This window comes from Solanum stenotomum, chromosome 10 (assembly GCF_019186545.1).
Source record: "Solanum stenotomum isolate F172 chromosome 10, ASM1918654v1, whole genome shotgun sequence".
Lineage (NCBI taxonomy): Eukaryota > Viridiplantae > Streptophyta > Magnoliopsida > Solanales > Solanaceae > Solanum > Solanum stenotomum.
In genome coordinates, this window is record NC_064291.1 from 31,724,396 (window position 1) to 31,738,468 (window position 14,073).

Below are 14,073 nucleotides of genomic sequence, written 5' to 3' on the forward strand. Positions count from 1 at the left end.
TCTATGTGAGAGAACCTTTCATGTCATATCATGTTCATGCATAATGTCATGTCTAGAATTCTACATTAGACATGGATACTAGCATAACTCAAGTGATTCTATCACTTTGTGCACTTAAGCACTCATAATGTAGATTAGGTAGGTATAAGCCTTCTACCACAATTCTATACTTTAATCTTCTAATCTCACATATAAACTTTACTCTCAAAGCCTTAACATTCATAGTTCATCATATTGGATTTACCTTCAAACCTTAGTGATCAACATTCATTACTACAAGCCTTACATTCAAGCTTTACTTCTTGCAACCTTCATTCATACCTAGATTTGAAGGTATTCTAATCATATTCATCATTACTAGGTGATTCTAGTCATAATTGATCACAAAGGTTCAATTCGAACTTTATATGTCAAGATTCATTATATACAATAGAGTCTAGTTAAATTCATCTTTATCTGACACTACACATGACATTGGTTTAGGAAGATCACCTATGAACCTTCAACTTCACCTCTAATGGCATAAACTCACATAATATGAAATTTATCAAATATACTAGGGTTTACCATAGAAATCACATGAATTCATCATAATATCACAATTCAATGTCAATACAATCATAATTAGGTATTATCCATTAGATTGGAATCATACCTAGGCTAGAATTGGGTTATTGCCTTCACAATTGAGGGAAAACTAATGGGGCTCTATGGAAGAAGAACCCATAGATGAACAAGCTAAACATACCTCTTTTCAAAGACTTAAAGAAATCTCGAATCAATGGTGAATCTCGACCCTAGTTGCTTCCTCTTCCCTTCTCTTCTTCTTCTTCTTCTTTTTCTTTTTCTTCTTCTTCTTCTTCAACTCTAGAGAGAATTTTTGGAGAGTATTTTGGGTGTTCTTAGATGATTGAGTTAATGACTTAGTATAGGGTCTTATTAGGTATTTATAGGTGGTTATTTAACTAATTAACCGACCTCCTTAAACCTTAACTAATTACTAACTTAACCCCTAAACACTTGACTTAAAACTAATAGACCAAAAACTGTGTGCACCTACGCCCACCCATCCATGGACCGTGGATGGCTCTATTGCCCATACTGGCAGGTCGTAGATAGGTACTGCAGGCTCAACTTTGCAGGCCAACCCAAGCCTTCACCCTCAGCCCCAACCTAGGGCGCATGGGTCCATCTACGGCTAGTAGGTGGCCAGGCGTAGGTTGCTACCAAAAAAAGAGATTTTTTGGCTGTCTTTAGGTCCTCCTCAAAGACCCCTTGGGTGGTCTTTGGGGGGTCGTACCTTGACACCTTAACCCCTAAACCTCCATGCTAATTATGGGGAACCCTTTTTATGAGTTTTAACCCTCATACAACACTCTAACATTCTTACGAAAAGCTATAGAACTCACTAGTTCAACTTACTAGTTTCCAGGGTGTTATAATATCTCTCCACTGGGATCATTCGTCCTCGAATAACGATTCTAAACACTTCTTAAAGACACAACTCTAAACTAGCAGCCCACCATGCATGCACTACATCTAAATGCACACAACCAAGCAAGAAGACTTCAATTCAAAACTAAAATCATTCAATGTAACACTAGGGAGTCAGAACTACATCTGCCAACCCAATAAGCATGAAATTTTATATCTACTCATTTTCAAGGAGGAACTACTATCTCCTAACTAAAATATGCTCAACACACACTCATGGAGCATAAATGCAATTTACTTCCCAAAAAGAATTTATTCAATGAGGAAATCTTTCAACTCCAAACTAAGGCATGCTCATTTATTCATCTCATGATGTCTATATCCAATTCTACTCAAATGCACTACAACTTGAGGAAAACTATGCATGTAAGTCCTTTCTAGCAAGACCTAAGCATTTTCATAAACATGCACACAAGAAAATCATGGAAACATACTATTCACACATAATTTCATATAAAAGCAAACCAAGAGAAACTTAATATCTCAAGATCTTAAATGCTAAAGGAGTAACACAAGGAAGAATAATGAGGATATTGGGACTTCTCATTGGACCTTGGCCTCCCAAGTAGTACCATCACCTAAAACCTTCACCAAAGGACTTCATGAAACAACTTCCCTGCTCTTCTATTTCTTAACTTGTCGGTCTAAGACTTTTATCGGTACTTCTAATTTAGAGAGGTTTTCTTTAAGGAACTAACTCACAAGCAACCTCATTAACACCACTAAAGGTGAAGATTTCAAGTAAACCTAACTCATAAATATCAAGTACACTCAACGACCTTGATATCTAAGCACATTATCTCCCCTTTGGGAGCAAGCCTATACAAACCTTATTTAAGCATCATGTCTTTCTAATTCTAAGGTCGGAGTAAGTCATCACTAAGCTTTCACATCCATCACACAAGGTGATTCTAAACCATGGTAAATTACACTTCTACCCTTCTTAAAGGAGTTTACTCACTCAACCCATCTAGGAATTACTTAAACACCATATTCAACCAATCTATCAACATACTACAAAACTGATCATGACTAAGTCAAGTTCTACTAACAACTAAACATAACTTCACGATCACCTTTCTAGGTAGGCACAATATCTCCCTCTTGGGAGTAAGCCTACACAAATTCTTCTAAACATCTTTCATAACACAAAGGCAACAATGAAACATCATTCATACTAAAGACAACATCATAGTCCAACATAACAAGTCACCAAAGAAAAGAAATCCAAAAATTTACTAAAGCATAAAACATATATCGGAAGGGACAAGAGGAGATCACTTTTGATCATCCTTAGATTGGAGAGCTTAAGATCTATTCTTCCTTGGAGCCTTGCCACCCAAACCAAGTGGACCGGAGGAAGGGTAGGGTTGGGACCTACGACGACTATCTTTTTCATTTCTAGCAATCTTAGGGCAATGCCTTATCTTGTGGCCCAAATCACCACAACCAAAACAAATATTAGAGCACGCTAAGCATTCACCCTCATGGCTCCTATCACACTCAAGACATCCCGGTAATAGAATTTCACTACCTTCTTCTTGAGACTTTGGGTTAGACACCCTCTTTTGGTTGAACTTAGAAGTACTTGAGGGACCTTGCTCGGGGAACTTTTGTCTAAACTTAGGGCGATCATGTCCATCAGACTCATCATCCAAGGGCTCATCATCATCCAATGTAGACCTCTTTTTCTCCTTAGATTCCTTCTTAAGTTTTAACTCTTCTATTCGTTGGGAAAAAATCATAAGACGTGAGATATCCATATCATCTATAAGCATTGCCACACGACATTCATTTTCTACTAATTTAGATACTCCCATCATGAATTGGTTCATCTTAGCCCTTGAATTCTCCTCAAAAGTTAGAGTTAGAGAGTTGAGTAAACTTTAGGGAATACTCTTGAACACTCATGTTACTTTGCCTAAGGTTGATAAACTCTTGCATCGTAGCCTACCTCAACTCTAGGGGTAATAACTTACCAAGGAATGTTTTCTTGAACACTTCCCAATCTATGTGACCCGCTTCTACCGGCCTATTCCTCTTCCATTGAGTATACCAAACTTGGGCCACATCCTTTAATTGGTAAGTGGCTAGCTCCGCTTTCTCTATAGAAGTCACTCTCATAGCATCAAATACCTTATACACCTCATCTACAAACTCTTTGGATCCTCTCTCACCTTGGAACCAAGATACACCGGAGGACTTGTCCTCACAAAATCCCTCAATCTAGAAGCCATAGTGCTCACATTAGGGTTCACATGGGGCCCAACTTCCTTACTGACTTGAGCCGTCATGGCTTGAGTCAATGTTTGGAGAGCCGATCTTATTTCCACATTTGTCGTAGCCCCCTCATAATTAAGAGCTTGAGGAACTTAAGGCTCTTGGGAACCTTGGGGAGGAACATAGCATGATCTCCAACATAAGCATCATATAAACATAAGTCAGCATAAGACATAATTAATGCGCATAGGAGACAAGTCATAATCATAATAAGCCAAGTCTTCAACATAAGCATCATATAAGCATAATTGACTCTTAGTCATCTCTACCCTAATAGAACCATTCTCAAGTAACCTCAAAAACATACAAGTGCAAAGCATAAATAGCATCCCATAACACCACTCAAGCCAAGTATCCCTTTTTGGTCATATTAATCATATCATATATACATGGTCAACTCTTAAGATTTTCTTACCATAAGGGAACATACTCCAAAGTAACCTCAAAGCACACTTATGCAATGTATGAAAGGCATCCCATACTACCCTTCCCACTAAGCATAACCTTGAAGTCATCATAGTCATATTTACCCTACTTTGGTCTCATTACTAGCTTACTTCATATAGACAAGGGAACTATCACCTTAGTCAATCATATCATGTCAAGGAAGGCAACTATAGCACAATCATATCTAAGCATACATCATATAAGAGAAACACCTCATGACTCACCTTAAGGCAAGTTTGTGCCATGCATGAACAAGACCCCATAATCTTACCCATGCTAAGCTAGATATTTAGGTTCATCATTCATGTTCATCATCTCTTAACATCATAAAGACAAGGGTAATCACCTCTTAGTCATACATGAAGTGGAGAGGTATCTAGACCTACTATCCAAACTAGTCATGCTCATGTTCATAAATGCATGGGGGAGTCACCTCAAGGCATAAATATTTAGTTTATCATGAAGAACAAGGGAAGTCACCTCAAGCCACACATATCATAGAATCATAAAGATAATGGTATTCACCTCTATTCATATATATCAATGAATCATAGGTATTTGCCTCCATGTTCATTATTAGAGGAATATATGTATTCCCCTCCATATTCATTTTAAGATGATATAGGTATTCACCTCCATATCCATTTTAATGTGTAATGTCGGTATTCGCCTCAACATCATCACATAAGGATCATAGGTAAAAGCCTCCATGACCAACATAAAGGCTAATGGGTAATCACCGCTTGCCTTGGGAGTCACACATACATAAAGGGTAATAACCTCACACTCCCCATACTTAACTAATTAGGAGTAAGGGAATTCACCACACATTCCTATCATGTAAAGGTCATTTAGGGGAATCACCACAAGCCTCATCACATCTTAGAGTCCTAGGACTTAGATTCATTTTAGGTGAGAAAACCCTTTAACCAAGAATCATTCTATGTGAGAGAACCTTTCATGTCATATCATGTTCATGCATAATGTCATGTCTAGAATTCTACATTAGACATGGATACTAGCATAACTCAAGTGATTCTATCACTTTGTGCACTTAAGCACTCATAATGTAGATTAGGTAGGTATAAGCCTTCTACCACAATTCTATACTTTAATCTTCTAATCTCACATATAAACTTTACTCTCAAAGCCTTAACATTCATAGTTCATCATATTGGATTTACCTTCAAACCTTAGTGATCAACATTCATTACTACAAGCCTTACATTCAAGCTTTACTTCTTGCAACCTTCATTCATACCTAGATTTGAAGGTATTCTAATCATATTCATCATTACTAGGTGATTCTAGTCATAATTGATCATAAAGGTTTAATTCTAACTTTACAGGTCAAGATTCATCATATACAATATAGTCTAGTTCAATTCATGATTATATGATCCTAACTTTGATCACTTACTACACATGAAATTGGTTTAGGAAAATCACCTATGAACCTTCAACTTCACCTCTAATGGCAAAAACCCACACAATATGAAATTCATCAAATAGACTAGGGTTTACCATAGAAATCACATGAATTCATCATAATATCACAATTCAATGTCAATACAATCATAATTAGGTATTATCCACTAGATTGGAATCATACTTAAGTCCTACCCACAATGTAAGAACAACCCTAGCTAGAATTGGGCTTTTGTCTTCACAATTGGGGGAAAACTAAGGGGGCTCTATGGGGGGAAGAACCCATAGATGAATTAGCTAAACTTACCTCTTTTCAAAGACCTAAACAAAGCTTGAATCAATTGTGAATTTCGACCCTAGTTGTTTCCCTCTTCCCTTCTCTTCTTATTCACTTCTAGAGAGAGGATTTTTGGAGAGTATTTTGGGGGTTCTTAGATGAATGAGTTAATGATTTAGTTTAGAGTCTTATTAGGTATTTATAGGTGGTTATTTAACTAATTAACCGACCTCCCTAGGCCCTAACTAATTACTAACTTAACCCCTAAACACTTGACTTAAAACTAAAAGACCAAAAAATGCTTGCACCTGCGCCCACCCATCCACGGACCGTGGATGGGTCTACTGCCCGTACTGGCAGGTCGTAGATAGGTACTGGAGGCTCAACTTTGCAGGCCAACCCAAGCCTTGAACCACGATCCCAACCTATGGGGCGTGGGTCCATCTACGGCTAGTAGGTGGCAAGGCGTAGGTTGCTGCCAAAAAAGTAGCTTTTTGGGCTGTCTTGAGGTGCTCCTCAAGGACCCCTTGGGTGGTCCTTGGGGGGTCGTACCTTGACACCCTAACCCCTAAACCTCCATTCTAAGTATGGGGGACCCTTTTATGAGTTTTAACCCTCATACAACACTCCAAAATTCTTACGTAAAGCTCTAGAACTCACTAGTTCAACTTACTAGTTTCCGAGGTGTTACATGACAAGAGTAAGACGAAGTGGTGAGAAGAGGAAACGAGCAGCGAGGTAATACCTGTGAAAATTCTGGGCTACGCGTGGCTGGTGAAGTTATTCAAATTGAAAAGACCACAACGCCCTTTTTTGATGGCATAGGCACGTTGAGGAGCCAAATTTGGGCTACATGTGGCAGGAGAAGCTCTTCAAAATATTTTTGATGGCACATACATGTTGAAAAGGTGTGAGCTTATTGCCCTTTATCATATAGGAGAAAAAAAATAAAAATAAATATTTATATATATATATATATATAAAACACCTGAAAGAATTTTCAGAAATCTATTTAAAAAACGAAATTGTGTTAAGTCAGAAAAAGGCTGACATCAATAAAAATGAAATAGAATTCTTAGGAATGATTATTTCAAAAAATGGAATCGAACTCCAATCACGCATATCTAAAAAGATAGTAGAATTCCCTGATAAATTAACAACAAAACAAGAAATTCAAAAATTTCTGGGTTGTTTAAATTACGCAGGAGAATTTATTCCAAATTTAGCAAAAAAAGGGAATATTCTACAAAAATTAATTAGAAAATCCAATAGACTTGGATGGACAGAAGAACACACACAGTGTATAAAAAATCTAAAAGAAGAATGTGCAAAGTTAACAAAACTTAGATTGCCTGAAGATAGTGACAATCTAGTTTTACAAACTGATGCATCCGATTATCATTGGGGAGCATTATTGTAAACCGATTTGAATGAAATTTGCAGGTACACAAGTGGTACTTTTAATGATGCCGAAACAAGATATTCGACAAATGAAAAAGAATTACTAGCCATTGTTAGAGGGATTAGAAAATTTCCTGCCTTCCTTTTACCAAAATCATTTATTGTTAGAACTGACAATACTCAAGTTTCAGGGCTAATATTTAATAAACTACCTTCCGAACCGCAATACAGAAGATTGCACAGATGGCAGGTGTTATTATCTTTCTATTCATTTTCAATAGAATATATTAAAGGAAATGATAATTTTCTTGCAGATTTCATCTCTAGAAACGTCCAATATGGACAAGACAAAAATCCTGGTGATCAGGATATATGAAGGAATGAAGAAAGTGGATGAGTCCATTGATGAAAAAAGCCAAAAGCTTTTCAAAATAAGAGACGAGCTATCAAAGCTGTCTGAACAATCTCAGATATTACAATCCGAAATAAATCAGCTTAGTACAAATTAGGCTGAAAGTATGACAGAATTTCTACTCTTATGTGAACATCTGGACACACGTCCAGCACAGAATTCAAATCTATATTATAATTTTAGGCTCGTGATACAGACCCAATATAATTTCACATATATTTTTGAGAAATAACGTAAATTCACAACTTAAGATATCGTAATTTCTAAAATTTCTACCATTAAAAAAATTACAAAAATCTCCTTTCGGATACATCTCTATTCCCTCTCGGATACGTAACTATTCCCACTTGGATACATCCTTCCCATGAAGTAATGTTTCATTTGCTATGTATCGCACATCCAAGAAAAGTATTCGATAGTAATGAAAAATTCGAGATTTTTGTAATTGAGAAAACTTCTAGGATAAGATGTAATTAGCCCCCCAAATGCATGAAATTTATGTATTTATACTATTTTTTTTTAGTAAATAACTTCAATATATAACTTGATAATTTGTTTCAAATGTTCATACGACATAAACGTGTCGTTTACAACCCAAATTGAGAAAGTTGAATTCCAAGAAGTTCTATGTAGCAAAGAAAATAGACAATTGCGTTAGATTATGAGTTAAAATATTTTGTATTCGAGAAATATATAAAATGTTGATATCTTTCAAAAAGTTCATCATCTTCGTATATTTTCGCAAGTGATATCTGTTTTCCACAATGTTGTTATCTTCTTTTAGTAATATTTGCACCACAGACCTTGCATCTGATAAAATACTAATCATTGATCAACCAATTCGTAAAGATCGATTCAAAGCTTTTCAAATCTCTATTCCTTCAGCTTAAGTATAATTTGTTTATAGTTTGCTTTGTCAATGAATTTTGTGATACATTTTATTGCTGTCTTCGTTAAATAGAAATACTTCTATTTATTTTGATTTTAATATTGAAAGTATTTATTTAAAAATTGATTTCTAACTCCACAACAATAAAAACAATCACGAAAGCAACTTTATTTCTATATAAAATAATAATTATTTTAATGTTAAATTCTAAATTACATTAATAAAAGTTTTTGATACTACACTCGAAATATCATGCCGTAAAAGAAAACTCTAAATCTTAACCCCCCGCCCTCCCCCCAAATAACCAATTTACTTGTTTTTCTTTTTAAGGTTGTTTTTCCCTAATTTATTTATTTTTTAAGTTTTTTCTTCCTCTATATTTCTCAACAAAGTCATTTTCTATTGACATTTTCTTTTGTTGTTCTTTTTTATTTTTTTAACTCCTCGTTTTTCTTTAGTTTGTATTTTGATATTTCTTAGAATTTGAATTTTATACTTTTTTTTTTCAAATTTTATCTGTTAAATTGTTTATCATATTTGATAGTAAGAAAATATCTTATATAAAAATGAAAAAATAATATTTTTTTAATCTTTCGTGAAATACATTGTCTAATTATTAATTTCTTGATAGTCAAACATTGATACATCATGTTGAAGACTAATTTAATAACCATGATACGAATTTTTGTAGTGGTCATATTATGGAGTAAACATAATATTAAAAATATGTTTACATAATAATCCTTAAAGGTATTTTTCGGAACAAAATATTAACTATTCAAACACATTTTATTTAAATTAGTTCAAAATTTTCTTTCTAAAACAAGTTTAGCATGTATTATTGTTTGTAAGAAGTTAACCAATAGAAACTCTTCATTTCAACACAATTACAAAAATATCTTTATGGGTCCATAACAAAAATAAAGACATGTATGGATTCTTCTAGATTTTCATTTTGACCTTTAATTATACAATTATTATTTTGCCCTTAAATGATGTTAAAATTACTAAAATATCAATTGGTAGTCCTTCTCATGCCTCTTATATACTCCATTTGTTCCTAATTACTTGTCTACTTTTGAATTGACATACCTATTAAGAAAACTATGATTGACATAGTTAGTTTACCATTTTACCCCTATTAATTATGAAGTGGGTGAATTAAAAATTTAAGATTTTCACGAAGTTCAACCTTTTTCTAAGTAATTAATTGAGGGTATAATATTTAAAAAAAATTGTCCTTTATTGATTCGTCAATATGGACAAGTAATTAGGAACAACTAAAAAAAAGTTGACAAGTAATTAGAAATAGAGGGAGTATAATAAATAACCCATTTTAGATTAAGAATCTAAAATTATTTAATTCAATACCACTAAAAATCTACCATAATAACAATATTTAAGACAAAAAAAATTAAAATTATTTAATCTGCTTATATTAAAAAAAATAAGTGTGAATAAATATTGGAAAATAGGAGATTATTTCTTACCAGTAATAGAATATAAAAGTGGATTTTAATTACAAATAAAGTACTTAATAAATAATTGGTAGGAAAGAGAGGTTGAATTTAAACGGTGAAAACAAAGAGCATCTAATAAGCACCGAAAGTGAGGATATCCTATTTGGATATTCCTTTTAAATATGCCAAATTCCCCTAAACCACTGGAATTCATGCTTCGAATATTCTTCCCTCTTTCTTTTTATATACTTTTATTTTCTCTGTTTTCCTTCTCCATTTTTTGCAATCTTATAGAGTAGATAGAAAGAAAGAAAAAACTGTGTATTGTATTGAGTGGAGATGAAGTTCTGGAAAATATTGAAGAGTCACATAGAGGAAACATTGCCTGAATGGCAAGACAAATTCTTGTGTTACAAAGATCTGAAGAAAGAATTGAAATTAATTTATCCTCAGGATGCTAGGCCTATGAAAAGGCAGAGGTTGAATAATGATGAGGTTACCAAGGAGGTGAATGATTTTGTGAAGCTGTTAGAAGAGGAGATTGATAAGTTTAACAGTTTCTTTGTTGAGAAAGAAGAGGACTACATCATTCACCTTAAGGTCCGTATCCCTTACTGTTTTGTTTTGTAAAACTCAATCACATGACTGATTCTTTTGGTTTAACTATTATAGTCTTTCTAATCTTGTCAGGTATTGAAAGAAAGGGTAGCTGAGATGAGAAAGTCAAATGTAGAGGTGAATAGATTAGGTAGGGACATTGTCGATCTTCATGGAGAAATGGTTTTATTGGAGAATTACAGTGCTCTTAACTATACAGGTATCCCTCCTCTTCAATTTAGTTCTATCAGCAACCTCAACTTAATTCATAGCCAGATTAATCAACTGAATATGATACCAACTGAAACATGTGGGGGCAGTGGATTCATTGTTCCTCCCTTAATTAGATGTATAGGGTTAGATCTGAGGGTATAGAAAATTCATTCTTAATAGGAATGGGGTGCGAATCCAAATTGGTCCATGGATGGGAATCCCCCAAAACGAAGAGGATACTAATGGATTTTCAATGCTAAATTTTACAACATAATTGCATATAGACATCTGATCAGTCACCTCTTTGTGGCATATGTACAAGTATGGATGTCTTTTCCTCTTCACGTTTGTCCTGTCCTCCACTACCTGCTGATATCATTCGTATAGCTTTTCCCATATGGCTGTAATGAATTTATATTTTTGCTTTTGCTCTTCACAGGAGTTGTGAAGATTTTAAAGAAATATGACAAACTCAGTGGGGAGCTTCTTCGATTGCCTTTTATCCAAAAGGTGCTCGCAGAGCCATTCTTCGAAACTGAGGTTCTAAATAAACTAGTGAAGGAGTGTGATACACTTCTTAGCCTTTTATACCAAACCGAGCCACTCAAAGTAGCAGGAGCAGGGGGAGGAGTTAGTGGCGGAGAAAGGCCAGTCAAAGTTCCTCAAGAGCTTGCAGAGATAAAGAATATGGAGAACATGTACCTGAGACTTACCTATTCAGCACTCAGAGTCTTGCAGGAGATGCGTAGCAGAAGTTCAACTGTCAGCATGTTCTCTTTGCCACCAATGAAGACCAACGCGCTCGACAATGTATGGAAAAATGCTCCAGTGGTCATACAAGAAGCAAAGTAGGGGTTACTCATGTCTCTTGATATACTGTTTTTTTTTTTTCCTTTTTGCCAAGAAGAAGCAGTGAGTGCAGTGCAGTTGCTGCGACTACATTACCTTACAGCTCATATATAGCTTTAGATTTCTGATGCATCATGTAACTGATAAATATATATATACACGTTCCAATTTGTAGTCCATTGTTTTTGGCTCAAGGAATTTTTAAGTTGAGCTAATGCTGCTATAGTCTTAAAGGTTGTGGACTGTATGTATGTATGTACATTAGTCTTGGAGGCAGACTTTGATGTTTGGGTACAGATTATGAGGTTCACCAGCTCATATAAACTTCTTGGCAAGTGTTTTGTACACACTAATATGCTAAATATAGGCACCTAAGGTGTCGGTCAATGAAGTGAGTGAGAGCCATGAGGTTATAGTTTTAAATTTCAGCGAAAACAAAAAACATCATGTGGTTCTTTTTGTTTGTCTTAGTCTTGATGGATAGAGTGCGCGAAAATTGTCTAAACACTACGATTATAAAAAAATGCCAAATATATGCAAAATCATAAGTTGTTCACATTCGAATTAACAATTTTAAGCGTATAAACACTTTTTAGTTTCATCAGTATCTTAGCCCTGATAATTTTTGCAATTTGGAAAATAATCTTTCCTCAATAAAATCTCTAACTCCCTCTTAATACTATTTTGGTCTTCGTCCTACATGCTATGTTGCCTGGGCTCTTTAAAAAGATCAATGGGTGTGTGTCGGATTCTTAAAAAGTAGTGTACATCAGAGAATCCTACATATGAGCCCTCGAAAGTGAAGCGTGTACGCAACTTAGCCTACGTGTAAATATTTTTTTTATTTAGAACTTTTTGTAGTGAGTTTAAAGACATTTTAGTCGACCTTATTTGCCAAAAAACACGATTTGTTATTTGTTGCTTAAAATGTATCAGTTGTTTTATATCCGCAAGTCATGTTTATGGTATGTAAAGGCTTAAATATGTCATAGAACTTTTAGAAAAGGCTCATCCATGCCATTATTTTTAACTTCGGTTTTGAAAAACCATTTTTTACCCCCAAACAACTTTTTAACACTTTTCAATTGTGGTTTTTGGATCAAATGTACTCTTTTTTTTTTTGTTTCTTCTTCCTTATGAATACCAAAAACATATAAAGAACATCAATAGAAATATTAGACCGTTCAATGAATTCTCCGAAAATTAAAAAATCTTAATTGAAATTTGGATAAAAAAAATTTAAATAATACCTGCTAATCATCTTGAAATTTAATGTGTTTATCAAATTGTTCGAAATGTAATAAATATTTAGATATAATTTTAAAATTGAAGAGAGTTAAACAAATAATAGTAAAAAGGGGAGGTGGAGTTGTGGTAAAAAGTGACATTGAAAAGAAGCTTCAATAGAGATGGCAATGAATTTTTGAAGAAGAAGGAAGAAAGAAAAAGAAAAAATAATAAGGAAAAAAAGTTAAAATAATAAGAGAAACAAGAAAATATATTTTATAGCAAAATACTTGTAAAAATAAAATTATATTCGTTATTTTAGTCTGTTCACGCTCTTTAAGAGTGTGGATACACTCTCTATGCCAGGTGGACAAAACTAATGAAATAATATCAGTTCAGGATTGTTTAGGGGGATAATAGGATGCTTGCATAGTTAAGGTGTCTTTTTAAAAATTTGGAACAACTTCAAGTGTCACTTTATCTCTTTTCTCTTCGTGTATAGAGTAATTATATGTATTTGTATACATATATGTATTATTATTGAGTGGATGAATTGTATATGTATATGTATATAAATCATTATTTGTATAACACCGCATGTGTGGAGCATTCTTGGGGTGCTTCTTTGAGTAGAAATCTAATACCCTAAAAAAGTATGTCCAAAAATAAGTTTACTTTTTTTCGTTAACATAGTTAATTCCGACATTTATACATGTGAACATATTATATACAATTATTTGTATATGTATATAAATCATTAAAATAGATAAATAATCAGTTATGTATAAATGTTGAAAATAATACATTGAATTTGTATAAGGTATTGTGGGTGATAATATACATGAAAATAAAATATACAAACAAAACAATATAGAACCAATCAACAGTAATGAAATTTTGTATATACACAAATACGTGTAGATAAGTACAATATAAGAACGAAATAGACAAATACAAAATATATACTAATAAGGTTTATACAAATATCTGGAATTCTTCATATTCATTTTGTTCAATAAACCAAAAACGACATCATCATATGTTTTGGATTCATTGCTATTAGAAGCAATTTTCTTTAATTGGATCTAAACTCTTGATC

At 33.8% G+C, this 14,073-nt stretch overlaps 2 protein-coding genes across 2 annotated transcripts; one reads left to right on the forward strand and one right to left on the reverse strand.

The window, feature by feature from the left end:
* Nucleotides 1–2,801: 2,801 nt before the first annotated feature.
* Nucleotides 2,802–3,788, reverse strand: LOC125842904 (uncharacterized). Its single transcript, XM_049522183.1, has 2 exons — nt 3,672–3,788; nt 2,802–3,344 (listed from the first exon to the last, which is right to left on the reverse strand). Exons 1-2 carry the CDS (start codon nt 3,786–3,788, stop codon nt 2,802–2,804), a joined length of 660 nt encoding a protein of 219 aa, XP_049378140.1.
* Nucleotides 3,789–10,369: 6,581 nt separating this feature from the next.
* LOC125841196 (SPX domain-containing protein 1-like) lies at nt 10,370–11,962 on the forward strand. The gene is made up of 3 exons (XM_049520272.1): nt 10,370–10,688; nt 10,779–10,905; nt 11,338–11,962. Exons 1-3 carry the CDS (start codon nt 10,428–10,430, stop codon nt 11,748–11,750), a joined length of 801 nt encoding a protein of 266 aa, XP_049376229.1. The 5' UTR covers nt 10,370–10,427; the 3' UTR covers nt 11,751–11,962.
* Nucleotides 11,963–14,073: the final 2,111 nt, after the last annotated feature.